Below are 19,017 nucleotides of genomic sequence, written 5' to 3'. Positions count from 1 at the left end.
CAGTAATTAATAAGAAAAATATATGATAGATAAATAGAAGAAGAATTAATCAATTTTAAAGTAAGAAGAAAAAACATATATAAAAAATATTGAATATTATGTCCAAGTACAAACAAAACTGTAATACATGATTTATAAAACTTATTATCACACACTATCACATAAAAAAAAAAGTCAATGTGAATTTTTTTTTACTGAAATAAATTGGAATAAACAGGAATAATCGATCAATTAATCAATAAAACGACCGATTAAACATTTCCCACCGCAAGCATGCCTCCGTTAAGAGTATGTGTGACGGTTTGACCACCGTCACCGATTAATCAACCGTCATAGATGTTTTTTACAACACTGCACCAAACTAATAAAAAAAGACTGACAATAAATGCAAGCACCCTTTTTCCTTTATCAAATGGGCATACACTAAGGGTGTCAATGGCACCCTTTTATCCGTTTACTCGATTTGTATCGTATTCGATAAGACGGATATGTGTAAGATTTTTTTTTTGTAAACTTATCAGGTACGGGTACTGGTAAAGATTTTTTTCCGTTATCAAAACGGATAAATGTACGAGTAAATCTTATTTCGTACTCGATACCCGATCGGGTAATTATATTAAAAATATATATATATATTATATATCTTAATGAGCATTGAATTATTATCCATCTCCAACAGTCCAACTGACAACTATTCTTGATCTTAGAAAATAAAATTTATTAAATTTTCTAACTTGAGTAATTGATCATTTATGTAACTATATTAAACATAATTCACCATTAAAGTACTTGAACAATTGACCATCTTGCTTTTATTTGCATGCCTATTTTTTTTTTAATTAAAGAACAAAGATATTTGTGTTTTGATAAAAAAAAGAAGAAACAATTTAGTTGAAATTAATTTTCATATTGATAATGTGATTATATATGTGACAAATAAATGTGTCTTAGTTTTTTATTTAATAAATAATAAAAATAATTATTATACAAGTATTAACTGTTATTTACCCGCTACTATTTCATTATCCGATAACTACAACGGATAAAGACAGAGTACGATTAAGGCAATTTGTAAAGAGTAAAAGTAAGGATAGGCATTAACTCTTACACTTGCTTTACGGATGGGTCATGGATCATGGATTGGAATGGGGGCATGGGATTTATAATCTCAAAAGGTGAAACTTTAATAGCATACAGAACAGCTGGAATACTATCATCATGCCCCATGCAATCAGAAGCAAAGGCTCTACTAGAGGCAATGAAATATGTTGTACTGTCCGGTATTTCCTCATGTAGGTTTTGCACTGACAATCTGTCTCTATCTAAGGCGATATCAAGTATACAACCACCAATAGAAACTGAATGGCGAGCCTTGGAGGAAACCATGCAAATCTGGAAGCTCATGAAGGAAAACACTGGTTTTGTATGTAGCCATGTGAGTAGAGATGAAAATGGAAAGGCTGATAAGTTAGCAAAAATGGGTTCAACGAAAGGGATAGCTTGGGACTATATGGGCTACACATATCCTATGTTTTTGGGATTTTAGATTTTTATAGGAAGGTTTTTATATCAAATGTAATCTCCTATGAAAGTTGTGATTAATAAAGCTATTGCCTACGGGCACGATTCACGCAAAAAAATAAAAAAGTAAGGATAGGATACGGATAAAGATAATTTATGACTAGTACAAATATAAAAATGCTTTCACCCGATCCTTACTGTACCCGTTGACACCCCTAGCATACACAATATCATTTAACTTTTTATTTATTAAAAGTGCAGACATTGTTTCCGATCAACTCATTAAATACAATTATACCCCTAGTTGCGTGAATTTTACATAAAAACTCACAAAAGATTAACTAAATTCCTAAACGGATCCAAAGCTAATTACATACAGAGTTTAAATCGACAAAACTACAAAGTACAAGAGAGTTACTCTTTTGTTTCAAAAAGCTCAGATGTTGATTATAATTTCAGTATTCCGACATTCTTGCTTGAACAAGAATGAGTAATTAACTAAAATTTGATAGATAAAGCACAGCAAAAGAAAGAGAAAGGTTTAAATGAAGTCAGGTTGGCCGGTGGAAGTGAGGGTACGATGCCACATCCTGCTGTTAGGATCCACAGTACGTGGGGCCGCAATGACTTCTGTAATGGGGAGGTATACGTAATGTGTATTGCAAACCCCCGATGTAATACCGCTGAATCCCGCAAATGCTCCATGAACCTGTGTTTTCATCAACATGTCAGTATATGACCCTCTATAAATATATTTTAGGGATAGGATACTTTGACAATCTTGACACACACAATATATATAAAAAAACATACAATTTACCTTTAACATTATAGATGTGATCTATGTATGTACCACGCACATACAAAATGATGTGATGCATGTTTCATAGTTTGTCACAAGACAGAGACTATCAAACTATAGTTAAATTGCATGAAATTTGATAGTTAAACAATCCAACTGTTACATAAATCTATAAATTTACCTTTTTGATTTTTTTTTAAACTTGTTACAAATATATATTTTCAAGACTGTCAATGGATCCTATCCCATAATGATAGTTATACATTTAGGTGGTCCATTTTGCATATTTTTTCTATTTTACTAAAGGGCCCAAATTTTTTATGATTTTGGAATCTCAGTTATGCATTGCAAAGTTATCTGCCAGCCCAATACATCACAATAGCTAAATTTTGTAAAGATACATTATGCAATGGATCACTCTCTTTTTTTTTTTTCTTGGGAGGAAATTGGAAGTCATATACAAGCATCATAGGGGGAAATGGAACATACAGCATTTCCCTTGGCTGCCACAGCCAAGTTTTTCAAAGAAAAAAGAAAAAGAACTTACAGCATTTTGTCCAAGCACGGTGCAGAGGATTGCGTCAGATGCATTAGCACGGCAAGCTCGAACCATGTAAGTTGGATCGATGTACTTCACATCTGCTGGGACACCAATCTCCTTGAAATGCGTCTTAATCTACAGAATAAAATAGGAGCTTAAAATTCCCCCCCCTCACTATAACTTGAGATTTGACAGGCAGTTTACCAGAGATGCTTCCAGATTTCAAAATATCAATCCATGTAATCTGTAAAAGTGCAATTTGACTTTTTAGATGTCATTTATACTTCTTACCAAATAATGATACCCCTACATGGCTACATGAGGGGTATAAGATGCTCCTTTCTGTGCTGGCATGGTTTTTTACTGACCACATGAAATATGGTGACCTAGGTTTGAGTCTCATTACCATTATTGTCATTTTGTTATCAATACAATAATCATTATATCACTCATAATTGTTCCAAACTTATTGGAGTTCACCAAAAACAGGTGCTTGAAGGGTTTAACTGTGTCTGTTTAAAATAAGGTTAAAAATCCATTTCTGCCAAGAAATTCCCTGAATGGGAAGTAGCAAGATGTCCATACTTGAGTAGTACATTGATTCAACACTTAACTAGTTAATGAGAAAAGGTATAATTTTAAGGAGAATGATCATATTACTGGTAGCAAAATGAAAAAATAATCAGAAAACTAACCTTTTGTTGAATATGGACACCAATATCACTAAGCACGGGATTTCCTGAAGCATCAGTTGCATTTGACTTTTGCAACCAGTCCTAAAAAGACGGAAAAAAAAACACCAACAAAGTTTTGTGGATTAACATGTAATTAGCACATTTGTACAGTTAATTTGCAAAATTACATACCTGTCCAGCACCTTCAGCAATGCAAATCATAGCAAAGCCTTTGTCCTGAATCAATCTTTCGAGGTGTTCTAGAAGACCATTTGGCCCATCTAATTTGAAAGGCACCTGCATTGCAAATTACAATCTAGTAATTAAGATTGTGTGCTTCCCTTACCAACAGTACTGCAGCATCTCTTACATGTTATGATAATTTAAGAGATGAACTCAAATAAAGTAACAAGGACACTTACAATATATAAAAAAGAAGAGGAAATCCATTTATTCTGGTACAAAACCAGTAATGGTAAATCAAAGTTCTTTCTAAAATAAGCACAGACCTCAGGTATCAAACAGACGTCTATCTGTCCACTGGAAAGAGAAGCATGCATGGCTATGAAACCACTACTCCTTCCCATCAGCTTCACCAATCCAATGCCATGATATGCACTTCTTGCCTAAACGAATCACCAATTTATAACTTGATAACATGGATATTACAAAAACATCAAAATGCATATAAATGCCAACAGGCTACTGCCAAAGCCAGAAATGTACACAACCACCCGTTGGCCTTTAAATAATAGAAAAGAATGGGAGCATAAAGGACACCTCTATATATGCAGAGTTGATAGCCCTAAGAGCTTCTTCTACAGCCGTATCAAAGCCAAATGTCCTATCCATTAGAAGTATATCATTATCAATGGTTTTTGGGACGCCTATAATGGATACCTTCAGCTTTCTCTTTCTACACTGCTTGAGGAGAAAACAGTAATTACTATCATAACAATAGCAGTAAATTGGTAGCATAAAAAATCATATTGACGTATTTGGGCACCTCTTCGTGTATAGCATGTGCACCAGCATGTGTACCGTTTCCACCAAGTATAAAAAGCATGTCAATTCTCCTAGCCTAACAAAAAAAAAATGTTTATATAGGTCAGTCATGTTATGGACAGTAAGTGAAAGGATCTCCTTATTACACTCAAAATCCAAATAGATCCAACAAGAAATATAATAATAACCTGTATGCTATCTACAATCTCACTAATGTTGCCTCCACCACGAGATACACCTAGAAAACTTCCACCGGCAAGATTTATGTTTTCAACTATTTTGCGGGAAAGCTGAGCAAAGAACAGCAAAAAAATCGATATATAAAAGAAGAATCCTACAAAGTGTACAATCAAACCGTAGGTTTGGCTGCTTTGGATGTAAATTTTAGTCCAAACGGACTAAAATGACCCAATCCAATCTTGTTGAAATCGAATTGGAGAATATTTTCAGTCACAGAGGGTAAGCAGACATGTTTAATAATATACAAGGAAGGGAATTACTGAGAACCAAATTATATGACAACAGTCACAACCCAAGTCAAAATTCATTGGTAACGAACAAAATATAACTGCAGATGTGTTCTTTATTATTTACAGAACCATGCATCAGATATGGTGCAACTTCAGAATTGTTTTCTCACATATCAAATGCCTGTAAAAATAATCTATTAATTCTTGAAAATGTATATTATTTTTTTTCAATTGCACTGAAGTTGACACCCAGCCTATCTTAAATCACAGTGAACATGTCAACAATATTTAAAGTTTTGATTTTGATTAGGGTTTCTGTCCGTTTTGCAGTTGCAAGTCTAAATTAACAGCAATATAATCTATCCCGTTAATATATGGTTTCTTTCTGACAATAAAAGAGACTAAATCTAACAGATTTCCACTTAAAAATGAAGAATGCAAGCATGAAATACGTTAAAGATTAACTAACCGGCACTTCCTCTAATCCCTTTTCAAAAAAGCCACGATAACCAAATCGAATTCCCACAATGTTCTTCACACCATAAATATCAAGGGTGAAAACTATCTGCATGAAGAATACAGATGCTATAATTTAACATGCAATTTTATGTGAGATAATGATGCAATTCTGAATTAAATAACCAGGTGCTATTATATGCAAACTTGAATCTTATGATGAGCATAGGTACAAAAATGATAAAGTTCAAAAATTTATAAGTGTGATTATATAGCTGTAAATCTATAAATAGGGTATCTGGCACTCACTGAGACACAAGGCAAGTGCATCTTAAGAAAGAATACTGGACATCATTGAAGAAATCCAAAATTTATTTTTCCCGGGGCATGAATGAGAACAAAGATGTCTAGAAAAATGCATTTAAATTTTGCCAGCCAACCAAGACCTAACTAAATAAAGCATTGAATTACATCAAGATGCAGGATTTACTTTATTTGCCATATTACATTGGTACGGAGAGTATAACTGGTACGAAGATGGATGAACTCAGCACTGGTCAATTTTAGCTACTTTTGGGCTAATTGATATAAATCTTAGCTTAATCTCAAACTACTTAATATTATTCACCAAAAATCAAATTCATGCAGACAAACCTGTCTAATGACATCATTAAGACCAGGGCAGAGTCCACCACAAGTAACAATTGCGGCTTTTACTTCCTTCGGTTCATAGTAAATATCCTTGCGTGGGCCCGCACGATGCACCCTTTAAAATCATAAATTACATCTCTAGTACCATTCGCATAGTTGACAATTAAACAAAAAAAGCTCAAAACAATACCACTGCTCAACCCAGGTACAGTCTGGACCGACACACTCAGCCTCAGCTCCTGCAGAAGTTGGTGATGCATATTTTATTACCTAAGACAAAAAGGGACCATAATTTATTAGTGCTGAATAGCTTAGTTGAGAGTTGAATTGTTGACCATTTCTAAATGAGGGTTCAAATGCCTCTATTTTTTGTGCCCCATCATGCCTCCACTTTTTTTAATTTTATAATAACAATAATTCTAAAACTTATATGTCAAAATAAAACCGTTAAATATGATCTATATTATTTTCTCTACATGCACATAAAAAATTAACACTTTTCAATCTTGTTTATATATGAATCAATAAGTTAAAAAATTAACGTCCACAAATTGTCCACATCAATGCATTTTTTGCAAGCCCTTGATAACAATAAAAACTAAGTTGATATGTTATAATTTTTTACGCGTGCATAGAGAAAATCATATAGATGGTATCTAATGGTTTTATTTTGATATTTAAGATTTAAACTTTATGTTAGGTTTAAAAAATGGAGGCGCAATGAAGGCACCAAATTAGAGGTATTTGAACCCTCCACTTTCTAACTTCTTACAGGAAAGAGCGAGATCAAAGTCAATGAAATAGTTTAATAACCAAAGCATAACAACTTCGACAAATAAATAAGATATGAAGCAAATCAATAAAATTAAGAGGCCCAATAAAAGCAACCACCAAAACCAGTGCCAAAAATTTATTGCACAATAAAAGATAAATTCGACTAAAAAAAGGTATAGCAGCTACCTTGAATAAAAGGTTCAACACAATGGAAAGGTGCATTAATTAGTAACAGAAACAAGGGGCAAAAATAATATACATCAGTAAATGCTTGAAAATAGGAAATTTGTTATCATAATAATTCATACACCATTTTCCTACTATTTCATATAATGCTAATCTGAAACTAAAATAAAAATGGGTCAGGATAAACTTTACCTTTAGAAGAGCCCTGTCATCATTATTCACATAACCATTCCACGTGTCCAGTGCTTTCCCATTTAGGTCTTCTGGAGGGATTCTGTCAAATCGTAAAATGCACTCGTGACTTTTTTTAAAAAAAGAAGAAGATGATTCTCATATTACATCAGTGCCACCAGACCTAGATTTTACTAGACACCTTATGCCTGATTGGATGGTATTATGTAACCAAATTGTTAGCAAGCAGGGTCACTTCGATTTGCACAGTTTTAGCTCGTCATGGTCTTCTCACATGGTCAAACCTTGCAATTCCAATTGCACATGAAAACAGAATGTAAAATTGCAATACAACCTTTCTATTGATTACCAGACTCTTTATATAGTGACTAAGATAATAGTACAGTGATAACATGTTGTGTTAAATGTAATTCCAGCAAACCAAAGGCCCTGTACAAACACTGGAAGGGAGAAAATGAGAAATCACCTGCTTTTCTCGAGAGAGAATGGACTAGGCCTTGGTTTAATATCAAGAATATCAGTTATATGAGGCAATTTGAAACGTTTATCCCAATCATCTTGGAATCGTTCTTTCCAATTCGGATCACTGAAATCTATGTTCTTTTTCGGAGAAGAAGCTTTAACCTCCATTGATAGCAATGCCTCTTTTTCCTTCCTTCCGTACGCTCTGAGGTTAGATTTCGAATGGGGAAGGCAACAAACCGAGATATTCATCGAGCAATTCCGGTGTGGTGTTTTCGGGGCAATAAATTGGATAGCTTTAGGGTTTGAGGCGACTGCCATCCTCTATAAAGCAAACGAACGAACGAGCGATCAGTGTTCACGCTAATTTTAGAAGAGCTAGGTAAGATTAGCTTTCTTCATCGTAAAATGGGAAAAAAATGCTAATATTAGTTCTCAACTACCTCAATTTGAGCCAATGTGGAATGCGATCACCTTTTTGTGAATTCGATTCGGAAGGAAAAAAGAAAGGAAAACTTCTAAATTGAAGATCTGAGTGAGATCAAGAGAGATGCTACCTCGGATCAGTGTGATTTCTTCAGCGTAGAACTTAAATCTTCACAGAGAAAGAGCGAATATCTCAGACTCGAAGTGATGTGAAGTATCAGAGTTATATTTTATTTTTAAGGGGTTTCTCAGTGTTTTAACGAATGTGTGATCGGCTAATATTCTTTTTTTCTTATTTAAATATGGTAGAGGAAAAGGAGGTAGGAGGAAGGAGAAGGGAGGCAATTTATACAGAACGTTTTTCAATTTTTACAGAACAATTTCTTTAGATGGACCATTTTACCCTTCATTTAATAACCACTAAAATTCCCAATCGCCTCTCTTACTCACTTTTTCTCAATTTCTACACAGCATGGTCTCCTCTCCTTCTTTCTTACTTTGCGTCGAATTTCTCTCGTGAGTGACTGACAGGGTGCGAGAGCTTCGAGAGGACGTGGCAGCGGCGGCGGGGCGGTCCGGTGAGGAGAAGTCTCTCCGATAACTCGTCTCCGCCCTCGACTTCATCCTCCGCCATGTCTCCTCTTTTAAGGCTAAGCGTAAGGTGAATTTCTCGCAAATTACTTTATTTGAGCGCACATAGTGGTACCGTTCCTCAAATTACATTATTGAAGAATTGTTTCCACGCCTTTGTTCTTTGAATGCCTCTAGAATTTCTTCTGGTACACTGATGATATTTGATACGTTGTGTTGTGACTTCTCAAAGAGGCACATCTCGATCCTCTCAAACTTGTGAATTTGCATTGTGATTTATCTAACTATAGATTATGTTTTCTTACAAATGCAATAATTGACTTATCATCTTGCATATATTCTAGGTAATGGTCTCAAATGCACAAGGCTAAATCTTGCTTTACAAGGTACTGAAGTGAAGGTATAATTTCCTTGCACTACTAAATTAGTCACTAAAAGTTTAGAATGACATACTATAACAAATCTTTTTCCAAAAAAATGGAATGCTATTATAAATATATTGATTGGTTTGCTCAGGCATATTTTTCTAATTTAACATTTGACCAATACCTTAGCAACAGATGTCCCCTTGGATTTACCAAGTAGTCATAATAAACAATTATTAAGATTAATACCTTTTTGATAGAACATTATTAATGCTATTTTGATTTCAAGGGATTATTTGAGAATGGAGTTCCTCATTGGCCAATTTTTAAGAATCTGAAGAGGTTGAAACTGGGTGGTTGGTGAAATTGAATAGATAAAATTTGCGTACAGGTTATCTGTTGAATTGAATAGATAAAATTTGCCTAGTGTCTTTGTGAAATTCTTTTAGGACTCAATTCGAATATGTTGAGTCATCGTTAAGGCAGCAGTCAAGCAATCATGCGGTACATGGAAGAGAAGTCCCTTGCCCGTCAACAAATGATTTCAATGAATTTTCTGATTATGTGTATGATTTAAACTTGCCTTAGACTTTGCTATTAGAGTCTTTTTGTTGAGCTTGTTTGACTCTACTATTAAATTTATCATAGATAAAAATATTCTTATGGTGTTGTTGTTGTTTCCGTTGCAATTATTTGTTTTTTGTTCATAATATCAACTAATATATAATGTGAGATAAAAGTACCAGCTCATAGCTAGAGTATGGAAATGAGGTGTTGCATTTGAGAAGCAGCACCTCAGTTTTATTCAAAGGAAATCATTCATCTTTATTTGGGTTCGAAATATAGTAAAGAAAAATCGCTATCAATCAGATTTCAACAAAATAATTTATTTGGGTTCACAATAAATGGCTTGACAGCAAAGTATAATTTTCTTTGTTTTAATTTGATACCGAAGATTGGTACCTGCGAACAAAAAAAATGCAAAAGGCTGCTACAATTAATATGATATAAATTGTTCTGTACATGGTTGTATGCATCTTAGAGCAATAAAATAACAAATATAAAGGAACAATTATTCTAATTCAAATTTGTTTACATGCTCTTAAAGCAATAAAAGAGCTCATAAATAAATACATGCCAAAGTGCCAACATTTATACAAGTTAACACGACTTCAACACTACTGTACATATTACAACACGCCAACATTTATACAAGGGTTAATTTTCTATTTGACCCTCAACTCTCTGGCGCTGAGGCAAACCAGCACCTTCACAAGTGGAGCCGATAGTCCAGTCTTTAATGCATTGCTTTAGTGGTTATTAAATGAAGGGTAAAATGGTCCATCTAAAGAAATTGTTCTGTAAATATTGAAAAGCGTTCTGTATAAATTGCCTCCCGAAGGAGAAGATCAGCTGGTCTGGACTCTGGACTCTGGAGCAGGCCGCTCTGAGTTCTGACAAATGTCAGGAGAAATGGTGGTAGCGGACTATCAGTACAAGTGTAGTTTTGAGTTTTGATCCGAACCGTCCGATCTGTTTCACCACCAATATTAAAGAGGCCTGGTACATTCTACCTCGGACCGGATTGATTCAGATTCTGATCGGACGGTTCGGACCTAAACTAAAATTTTGAGTTATTCAAGAGGATCCTAGCTATCGATTTTTTTAACTAGCATTTAAAAAAAACAATTAAAGTTGGCATGACATTGAATTTTTGTGTGTGTGTGGAAAATGTCCGTAGGCGTATCATTAAATATGAAAATATATTACACTAAAAACTACAATACCAGTCTTTAGAAATCTAATATTTTCAAATGTTACTCTTAAAAAAAAAATTGCGGTCAAACTCTGTTGTCCAAGTCTAAAAGTGTTATTTCTTTATTTTCAATATCTTCAAACATGAATCAGTGTCTATTAAAAATTTGAAGAAAATTAAAAAATATATATATATATATATCAGCCTTGAAACAATGTCTTTTGCCTCATAACAGAAGGTTTTGAAAAGATGCACACTTTGTCCGTTTCCCGCCAAAAAAAGAAGATAGTTTGACCCTTTAAAGAAAAAAAATCACCAGTTTGACCCTTTAGAAAAAAAACACACTATTTCTTTTTCCAAGCATATTTTAACAAAAAAAAAAAAATTGAGTACGCGCATCTAGTCTAAGGCTGTGCTTCACAACCCTAGTACGGAGAGGAAGGGGAAAGAAGAGAAAGGGAAGGAGTACCGTGTCGTTATCCTCGCTGCAGTGAAATCTACACTCCGATTTAGAGGGTACAAATTTCGTAACTTTGCAAAGCATATTCCCCCGCCTACCCCTCGCTATAGTTTTCGTGTTCCTTCCTTTTCCTCTCCAATTAGGCTCTTCTGGAGCAGATAAACAGTGTGGGCTGATCGTGATTGTGCAGATTTCCCCTTTCTTTTCTTTAATGAAGGATTTGTCCCCCTCTCTGGAGCACGGCCTAAGCGCCTGTGAGTCCCGGTGCTCAAACTAGTAGTAAGAAATGCTCTGCATTTTTGCTAAGATTCAAAATTTTCAATGCTGTGCTAACTCGTAATTTGATTTTTTTTTTAAATACTAGCTAAAAAAATCAAAAATAAAATCACAATTTCTCACCTGTTGAGCCAAAAATATACATAACTCGAGTTATAATCTGGTAGAGCTCACAGTCAAAACAAAATTATTATGATTGTCTCTATTACTGTTATTATTATTAATGTGTGATATTATTATTGTTGCTGCTTAACAACGATAACAATAAAAATATCAATATTATTATCATCATCATCGTTGTTGTAATATCAATATTATTAACAACGATACTATGGCAAAATGTTATTATTTTTTCTCTTTCACTTGATCAACCAAAACAATCATGATTCACGGTGGCATAATTTACATAAATATTATGATGTCGGGGTGTACTATTCTTGCTATTTTTTTATTGTTTCACCGTTATATTATTCTCATGGCAATATGCATATTATGGATTGACTTGTACTATGAACTTATTATTTTTGTTTTTAAAGTCTAAATAATCGATCTAAATTGTTCGTCATAATATCTATACGAAACTGTACTTATAAAGCAAATTATACATTTTTTTAGAAATTTATGTACTATTATTTTAGATAGGTAGGAGATCACTGCATTTGGATAGTTTTGAATTTTCAAATCAAGTAATTTTTTACTTATGTAAAAAATAATAAAGATTATTTTAAAAGTATAAAATTTGATTTCAAATACATTTTTATATGAAGATAATATTTAATAATTTAGATTGATTATTTAAACTTTAAAAACAAAAAGAGATAAATCTACAGTGTGAACTATGTGTTTTAAATAATTTAGATTGACTATTTAAACTTTAAAAACAGAGAAAAAAAAAAGAGAGTTGAATCTAAAGCATGAACCAACTCCCAATATCATCACCATGATTATGAGTATCTCTAATATTATTTTATTTAATATTAGTATCGTTACTACTATTTAATTATTATAATTATATTATTTTTAACATGATTATATTATCAGTGTTATTATTATTATTATTTTTGTTGTTGTTATTATATTTTATTTTTATCGTCATTGTTGTCATACATTTATAATTAGTGAGCGTAAGGTACTATTTAGAGCGCATATTAATCTGTGCCATAGATTAATGTCTCTATTTTTAAAGTTCAATTAACCGATATAGATCATTCAACACAATTTTTATATGATAATGTATTTGTAGATCAAAGTTTAATATTTTTGATATTTTCTTTACTGTTTTTTAGATAGGTAGAAAATTACTTAATCTAAAAAATTTGACCATTCAAAATAATAATTTTCTATCCATTTTAAAGTATAGTTGATTTTTTCCTTCCCTCGACTACAATGAGAGGGCAGCGGCACCAAAAACCTCTCAACGCTCACATGGTGGCATTATTAACAGACCTAGCCACGAATTCGTGAATTCGTATCCTCTGCGTTAACTCAAAAGATTCTCTTTTGAGTTAATGAATATTAATTATCGGATCTGTTTTATGATTCGTGCAGACTAAATCCGCACTAATATTAAGGTCGTGCTCCAGTATCGAAAGGAAAATCCTCATTAAAGGGAAGGAAGGGGAGGGGACGACGGAGGAGGTTACCCTCGGAAGAGTAGTTTCTACACCTCGATTTGGGGGTGACAAAGTTCGGAGAAAATCAAGGCTATGCGGTACTGCTCTCCCCTCTGAACAGTAGTTCTCCACCTCCGCTCCCTCTCCGGTTCTTCTCTTCTGGAGCAAGGGAAATCTTCGGACAGAGACGGTCTGGGATGAGTATCTCCCTTCCACAGTGATTTTCCCCTCCCTTTCTTTTGCCTCCCTTTGTTTGGAGCACGGTCTAAAGAGCTCCCTATATGGTAAGCAGAGGCCGGATTGGTTCCGTTTAAAATCAGACGGTTAGATTTCTTCTTGAGTTAATGCAGAGAATATGCATTCCGAATTCGTATCCTCTGCATTAACTGAAAAAATAATCTTTTGAGTTAATACATGTGGACAGTCCGATCAGCTTTAAGATTCGTGCAAATTAAATTCACACTATACTAAAGATCCTTCCTATGTTTTAGGCAAGAGCCGAATGAGCTCCGTTTACAATCGAACAACCGATATGTATTAACTCAAAAGATGCTCTTTGGAGTTAATGCAGATGACGCGGACTCCCTAGCCACACCGTCTTCTATGGCTTGGCCAGGTTACGCGCAGGCGCAGCACAGCGGGTAAACTTAAATAAAAACGCCAAAATAAAAATAGACGCCCACCGTGGGGCTCGAACCCACGACCACAAGGTTAAGAGCCTTGCGCTCTACCAACTGAGCTAGACGGGCTTTGTTTTAATTTTCTGGATATAATGATTATAATATAAATAAAAAAATGCTAAAGATATCTCTGCAACTTATATTGGTTTTATATTTGATCATTTATTACAAAACTTACCTTCTAATTTTTCAAACCACTCGAAGGTTAATCGATCGGTTCTACTTTGACAACCGTTTAACCAGTTCTACTTCAAAAAGAGATTTGTTTTAACAGTTGATATCAATGATATGGTTGTTAATGAAGTTTGTTTTTTTTTAATACAAACTTAAAATTTAATAAGATTATACGCAGCTACATGCCTACATATTTCGGATAAAAGTTAATCTCACCAGTCATCATCGTGATGCTATGCTGCATGTGATGTATATATATCCCGTTAGTAGTCTTCTACTCTTCTTAAACACTTTTGCCATCTTATTTAATTATTTAATCTTTGCTCCATTATTTTCATTGGAAATATTGGAGAACTTTTGCGTCAGTTAAGAAAAAAAGCAAAAAGGGGAAAATAATATGAAAATTGTACATTATGTATTTAACGAACAAACCAATTTTGTTTTTCGACCCTGGTAATGACACTATCCTTTTTAATTTTTTCTTCAAATTACACAAATTATTCATCTCTCAACACTTATTTGAACCACCATTATTAATAAAGGTTGTACTTAATTTAAAGAAACAGCAGGCTTACACAGAATTTAAAAGCCTTATCATTGGTGTTTTTGGTTAAGGCTGCTGCCTCTCTTCAACTCCTCTGATGAAAACTTCATGTCAGATTGAATAATGCGCAATGTCAATGACATCCTCGGGCCTCGAAGGTGGATGTGTCTTATTGCGCATGCGTAGCTTCATGTACTCTTTGTAATGGAATCCTCTGTATTTTGGTGACTCACCTATATCGGTGGTGAATTCTGGTAACGGCTCAATCCATTTTTCGCCATCTATACTGAAGAAGAACGCAAAAGAGTGACGGTGTGTCCCCTTCCGTATAATCCTGTGGGTTGCGCTCTTGAATTTGTTATTGCTAAGCACCTTAATTATAGGGGAAAAAAAAGGTAACAGGTTTATTTCGCTAAAGTTGTGAATTATCAATTGGGAACAAGGGTTATTCTATTGGCCTAGTATACCAGATTCAGACACCAGCATACAAGCTAATTTTCATGCATGTATGAATTAGTATTGTAGTCAGCATTAATTGGTACAAGAAGCATTTTGGAGAACCATTTTTTTTAGAAAAAAAGAAGAAATTATCTCATATACATATAGCTTGTGTATAACAATGGGTACATCCTTGCAAATAAATAGACATAAGAAGGATTACAAAATCTGGTATTCAATCTTTGGTCAATATAATGAAAGCAGTTAGCAACCAAGGAGAGAGATGATAAACTCAGAGGCTATTTTGGTCAAGATATGCTCCGAGAGTGGTGAAATTGAAAATTTTACCTGAATCACATCGCCTAAATTTACAATAATGTCCCCCTCACTAGGCTCAATTTGGATCCAGTTGTCATTCTTCAAAATTTCTAGCCCTCCAATCTCGTCTTGGAAAATAAGAGTGATGCAGTTCCCGTCTTGGTGTTCACTCAGCCCATTGTTCTCCGTCTCGGTTGCCGGGAAGTACCGCAAAGCTATCATAAAATCAAAATTGCGGCTGCTGTTGTACTCCTTGAGGAAATTTGGTGGAAGGCCCATGCAATTGTTGACAATTTCTTGGATCAAGGATGCTACTTCTACCAGCCTGTGATAGCACTTTTCTATGACCCCCCTTCAAAGTAAATTACATTGAATGAAATAAAAACCAATGAAAAAATGATGTAATCACAAAAAAAAAAAAAAAAATTAAAAACCAAGCCCAAGTTACCCATTTTGAGAAATTGTTGTGATTTATTCCGAATACTAAATTAATTAAATAACGCTTATGTCAAATTATCACTGCTTGATCAGATCATCAGGATCAAGTTTTTCTCAATTGCCGTGTGTCTACAAAACCAACCACAACCTTCCAAATTTCAAATTAATTATATTTTTTTTTCTCTTGGAGACAAAAAAAGCACTATCCCTTCATATTCAAATCCCCAATGTAAGTGATTATGATTTTCCCAAAACAATCTAATAGATTTTGAGAAAGAGGTAGAATGGATTGTTTTTTACTTTTTTTAATAAAGGTTGGAGATCAAGCCACCAAACTATTTAATATCCACAAAGGATTGTTTTTCCGGATTTCCGGATTTCCGGATTTCGAACCTACAACCTCCCACACGGAAACCTTTTAATACCATCTAGCTTTATTCCTGATAAATAATTAAAAATAATTGTTCATGTTTGGTTAAATATCACTAACTTGAACTCTGCTGGTTGATCAGGGTATGGATTAAACCCAAGATCCGGAGAAAACACCATGAAATACTCATTCTTATCCTTGGAATGCTCTGGTTGCCGCGCGTACCCGGCTGGAAGAGGCGCTTTCGATCCTTCTATCGGCTTGACCTTGTGCTTCTCCTCATCAGGCAGTGCAAAAAACTGTTTAGACAAGTCGAGTGCTCGGGCCATAAGCTTGGCTGGGACGCCATGATTGATTATTCGAAAGAAACCATTGGTTTGGCAAGCTTGGGCTATAGTATCAGTGGCCAGCTTTCTTCCCTCTTCCTCTTTGCTGAAGAATTGAGATAGATCGACGGTGGGCATGGTGTTCTTGGCATCGACGTCATCCATTCTCTTTTGCTTGAGAGCAAGGAAGAATGATGATGAGAAAGTGGTCTATAAGAGCATGCATGTATGCAAACCTAATTACAAATTTAATGCGGCAGTTACAATTCTAGTTGTAGAAATGTACAGAAAACTTAATAAAAGAAAGCTTTTAAAAATAAAAAATAAAAATTTTAATTGCCACATGTTCAAGAGATTAATTACTATTGGCCACGTGGTGAAAGAGGAGGAGGGTTTGAAGTGAAATTTAATTTTAAATAAATTGGGTGCACTGAAATTAACGAAGATGAGGTTAATTTCAACAATACTCTTATTAATTTCATTCTAATTTTACCGAAGTTGATAATCTAACAATCCGAGTTTCTTTTGTCCAGGATGTTATAAACAACATATTAAAAATTTAAAACTTGACTGAAGCTACGGTATAAACATGCATAATACCAATGAAATTGTATTATGAATTTATATTTTTATTTTTAAAATATAAACAGTTGATCTGAACCGTAAATATGATTCTCATATAAAAATGTACTTGTGATTATACTTTTTAGAATTTTTTTACTAATTTTTAAAATAGATAATGTGAAATCAATTGATAAAAAATTATAAATAATAAAAAAAATAATTTTCTACCTATTTAAAAATAGTAAAAAAATTATAAAAATTATAAAATTAGATTTTTAAGTACATTTTCATATGAAAAATATATTTAATGATTGGACTGAACTTTGAAAAAAGAGATTTGAATCCATAACACTGATCAATTTGTAATATACATGTTACCATAGCCTTGTTATTTTTTTAATATGACTAATACTAGTACAATATTTATTAGATAAATAACCAACCAGAATCTATACAAACACTGCACGTTCCATGCATGTTAAAAATGTCCTTAATAAAGTAGAAACTCATTTCAAGTCATCAAAAATATTGTTGTACTTCATTAAACAAAAATTTATTATAACAATTTCGAAAATATATCTACTTTTTACACAAAAGAAAACCTTCAATAATACATTTTACAATAAGGTGTGTATACTAGAAGTTTTTCAAATATTTTAGGATTATTTCAAATTATTAAATTATCAAACTAGACAATTATTCTCTAATATTATCTAAAACTCGAATAAAGAATTATTATAGTTAGTTTGAAAGGATACTTTATTTCTAACATAATTAAATCTATCTATAATGAATTTACAGGTTGCGTGCATGCTAGATATATACTTTTAATTAATTCATGCCAAACATTATTAGTACCATTGCGAGTCATGTCGAATTCTACAAGTCAAATACATTTTGAATTCATAGCCTCAACTTATTTACTGGATTAATTAATAAAAAATGATAATGTTGTTTTTTATTGGGGTTGTGAATCGGATTGATTATACCAAGGTATAGATATATTTATTAAACCATTAAATCATAAATCCATTGTCGTCTAGTCCGGTTAGGATATCTGGCTTTCACCCAGACGACCCGGGTTCAAATCCCGGCAATGGAATAAATTTTTATTTTTTTCGTCTTTTACCATTTTGACATAGCAGTGAGATTAGTTCGATGATGGCACATATAATCTTCTGACGGAGAAAATAGCAGTTCTACAATTTAAAACTTTCCGTGAATCGTGACCAACGGAATGGGAAAAATATCATTACAGTTAAATAAAAGAGCTATTTAAACTATTTGCCAAAATATTTGATTCCAAGTTTATTGTAACAAGTTCTCAGCACCTTTACACAAATGCAAGAGGTAAAAGAAAACAGTCACTACTACAGGTGCTGTAAAGTTCCAAGTTTGGAAGGTCGTAATGCCAAGAAATACTGAAGACTGAGCACATCAATCTACTTTTTCTTATTGCTGGTAAAACCTCGAGTGAGCCCCGCTTCAAATCCAGACACAGCTATTATATACTGACTGAACCCGATATCTACATTTTCTTATTGCCACCGTATTATGGCAGAACCCCAAGTGAGCCCGGCTCCAAATCCATATGCAGCTATTATGCATGTCACCACCTTTCACTTTACCACCTCGTACAGCCTCGTCCAATGCCAGAGGGATGGATGCAGCACTTGTGTTGCCATAGTTTGCTAGATTTTTTTTTTGAAGGTTGTCGACAAAAGTTTGCTAGATTTGATATGACCTTCTCTGCTGGAATCTGCAACCGTGTTGCAACTGCATCTATTATTCGCTGATTGGACTATAAAAGTAAAAAACCCATCTAAATTAGAAGAACTTTCACAAACATTACAATGGATTGCCTGGTCGATCATAATGATAGACAGTGGGAGAAGCTAGACGATGGAACGCATTTTGTTAAGTCAGTTTCTAATATAAAAGTCT

The 19,017-nt window shown here is 33.7% G+C and overlaps 2 protein-coding genes, 1 long non-coding RNA gene and 2 other non-coding genes across 6 annotated transcripts; 1 reads left to right on the top strand and 4 right to left on the bottom strand.

Moving 5' to 3' along the window:
* Positions 1-1,751: 1,751 nt before the first annotated feature.
* Positions 1,752-8,498, bottom strand: LOC144574035 (ATP-dependent 6-phosphofructokinase 5, chloroplastic-like). Of its 2 annotated transcripts, none has more exons than XM_078323857.1 (14): positions 8,292-8,498; positions 7,739-8,058; positions 7,273-7,354; positions 6,311-6,390; positions 6,124-6,235; positions 5,483-5,578; positions 4,732-4,833; positions 4,545-4,619; positions 4,319-4,459; positions 4,048-4,164; positions 3,731-3,835; positions 3,560-3,640; positions 2,871-2,999; positions 1,752-2,230 (listed from the first exon to the last, which is right to left on the bottom strand). In XM_078323857.1, the coding sequence occupies exons 2-14, from the start codon at positions 8,053-8,055 to the stop codon at positions 2,063-2,065; spliced, it is 1,605 nt and encodes a 534-aa protein (XP_078179983.1). In that variant the 5' UTR covers positions 8,056-8,058; positions 8,292-8,498; the 3' UTR covers positions 1,752-2,062. The 2 variants fall into 2 exon arrangements, with proteins under 2 accessions (XP_078179983.1, XP_078179982.1); XM_078323856.1 differs by having other exon boundaries at positions 8,178-8,307.
* Positions 8,499-13,897: 5,399 nt separating this feature from the next.
* Positions 13,898-13,970, bottom strand: TRNAK-CUU (transfer RNA lysine (anticodon CUU)). Its single transcript has one exon. It is a non-coding gene; the product is annotated as a tRNA-Lys (tRNA).
* Positions 13,971-14,470: 500 nt separating this feature from the next.
* LOC144574034 (flavonol synthase/flavanone 3-hydroxylase-like) lies at positions 14,471-16,719 on the bottom strand. Its single transcript, XM_078323855.1, has 3 exons — positions 16,304-16,719; positions 15,406-15,727; positions 14,471-14,991 (listed from the first exon to the last, which is right to left on the bottom strand). Exons 1-3 carry the CDS (start codon positions 16,672-16,674, stop codon positions 14,731-14,733), a joined length of 954 nt encoding a protein of 317 aa, XP_078179981.1. The 5' UTR covers positions 16,675-16,719; the 3' UTR covers positions 14,471-14,730.
* Positions 16,720-18,101: 1,382 nt separating this feature from the next.
* Positions 18,102-18,175, top strand: TRNAE-UUC (transfer RNA glutamic acid (anticodon UUC)). Its single transcript has one exon. It is a non-coding gene; the product is annotated as a tRNA-Glu (tRNA).
* Positions 18,176-18,347: 172 nt separating this feature from the next.
* Positions 18,348-18,766, bottom strand: LOC144574299 (uncharacterized). The gene is made up of 2 exons (XR_013518178.1): positions 18,573-18,766; positions 18,348-18,515 (listed from the first exon to the last, which is right to left on the bottom strand). It is a non-coding gene; the product is annotated as an uncharacterized LOC144574299 (long non-coding RNA).
* Between the last annotated feature and the right edge of the window lie 251 nt (positions 18,767-19,017).

Source organism: Carex rostrata, chromosome 22 (assembly GCF_964058835.1).
Source record: "Carex rostrata chromosome 22, lpCarRost1.2, whole genome shotgun sequence".
In the NCBI taxonomy this organism is placed as follows: domain Eukaryota; kingdom Viridiplantae; phylum Streptophyta; class Magnoliopsida; order Poales; family Cyperaceae; genus Carex; species Carex rostrata.
This window is presented reverse-complemented; position numbering and strand designations above follow the sequence as displayed.

Excerpts from the sequence above, each read along its gene's own strand:
- LOC144574035 (XM_078323857.1), bottom strand. The coding sequence starts at position 8,055 with ATGGCAGTCGCCTCAAACCCTAAAGCTATCCAATTTATTGCCCCGAAA. Across the intron at positions 5,579-6,123 it reads TTAATGATGTCATTAGACAG|ATAGTTTTCACCCTTGATAT; the intron begins GTTTGTCTGCAT and ends TTCTTCATGCAG. Across the intron at positions 4,620-4,731 it reads AGATTGTAGATAGCATACAG|GCTAGGAGAATTGACATGCT; the intron begins GTTATTATTATA and ends TTTTTTTGTTAG.
- LOC144574034 (XM_078323855.1), bottom strand. The coding sequence starts at position 16,674 with ATGGATGACGTCGATGCCAAGAACACCATGCCCACCGTCGATCTATCT. Across the intron at positions 15,728-16,303 it reads GATCAACCAGCAGAGTTCAA|GGGGGTCATAGAAAAGTGCT; the intron begins GTTAGTGATATT and ends TTTACTTTGAAG. Across the intron at positions 14,992-15,405 it reads ATTTAGGCGATGTGATTCAG|GTGCTTAGCAATAACAAATT; the intron begins GTAAAATTTTCA and ends CCTATAATTAAG.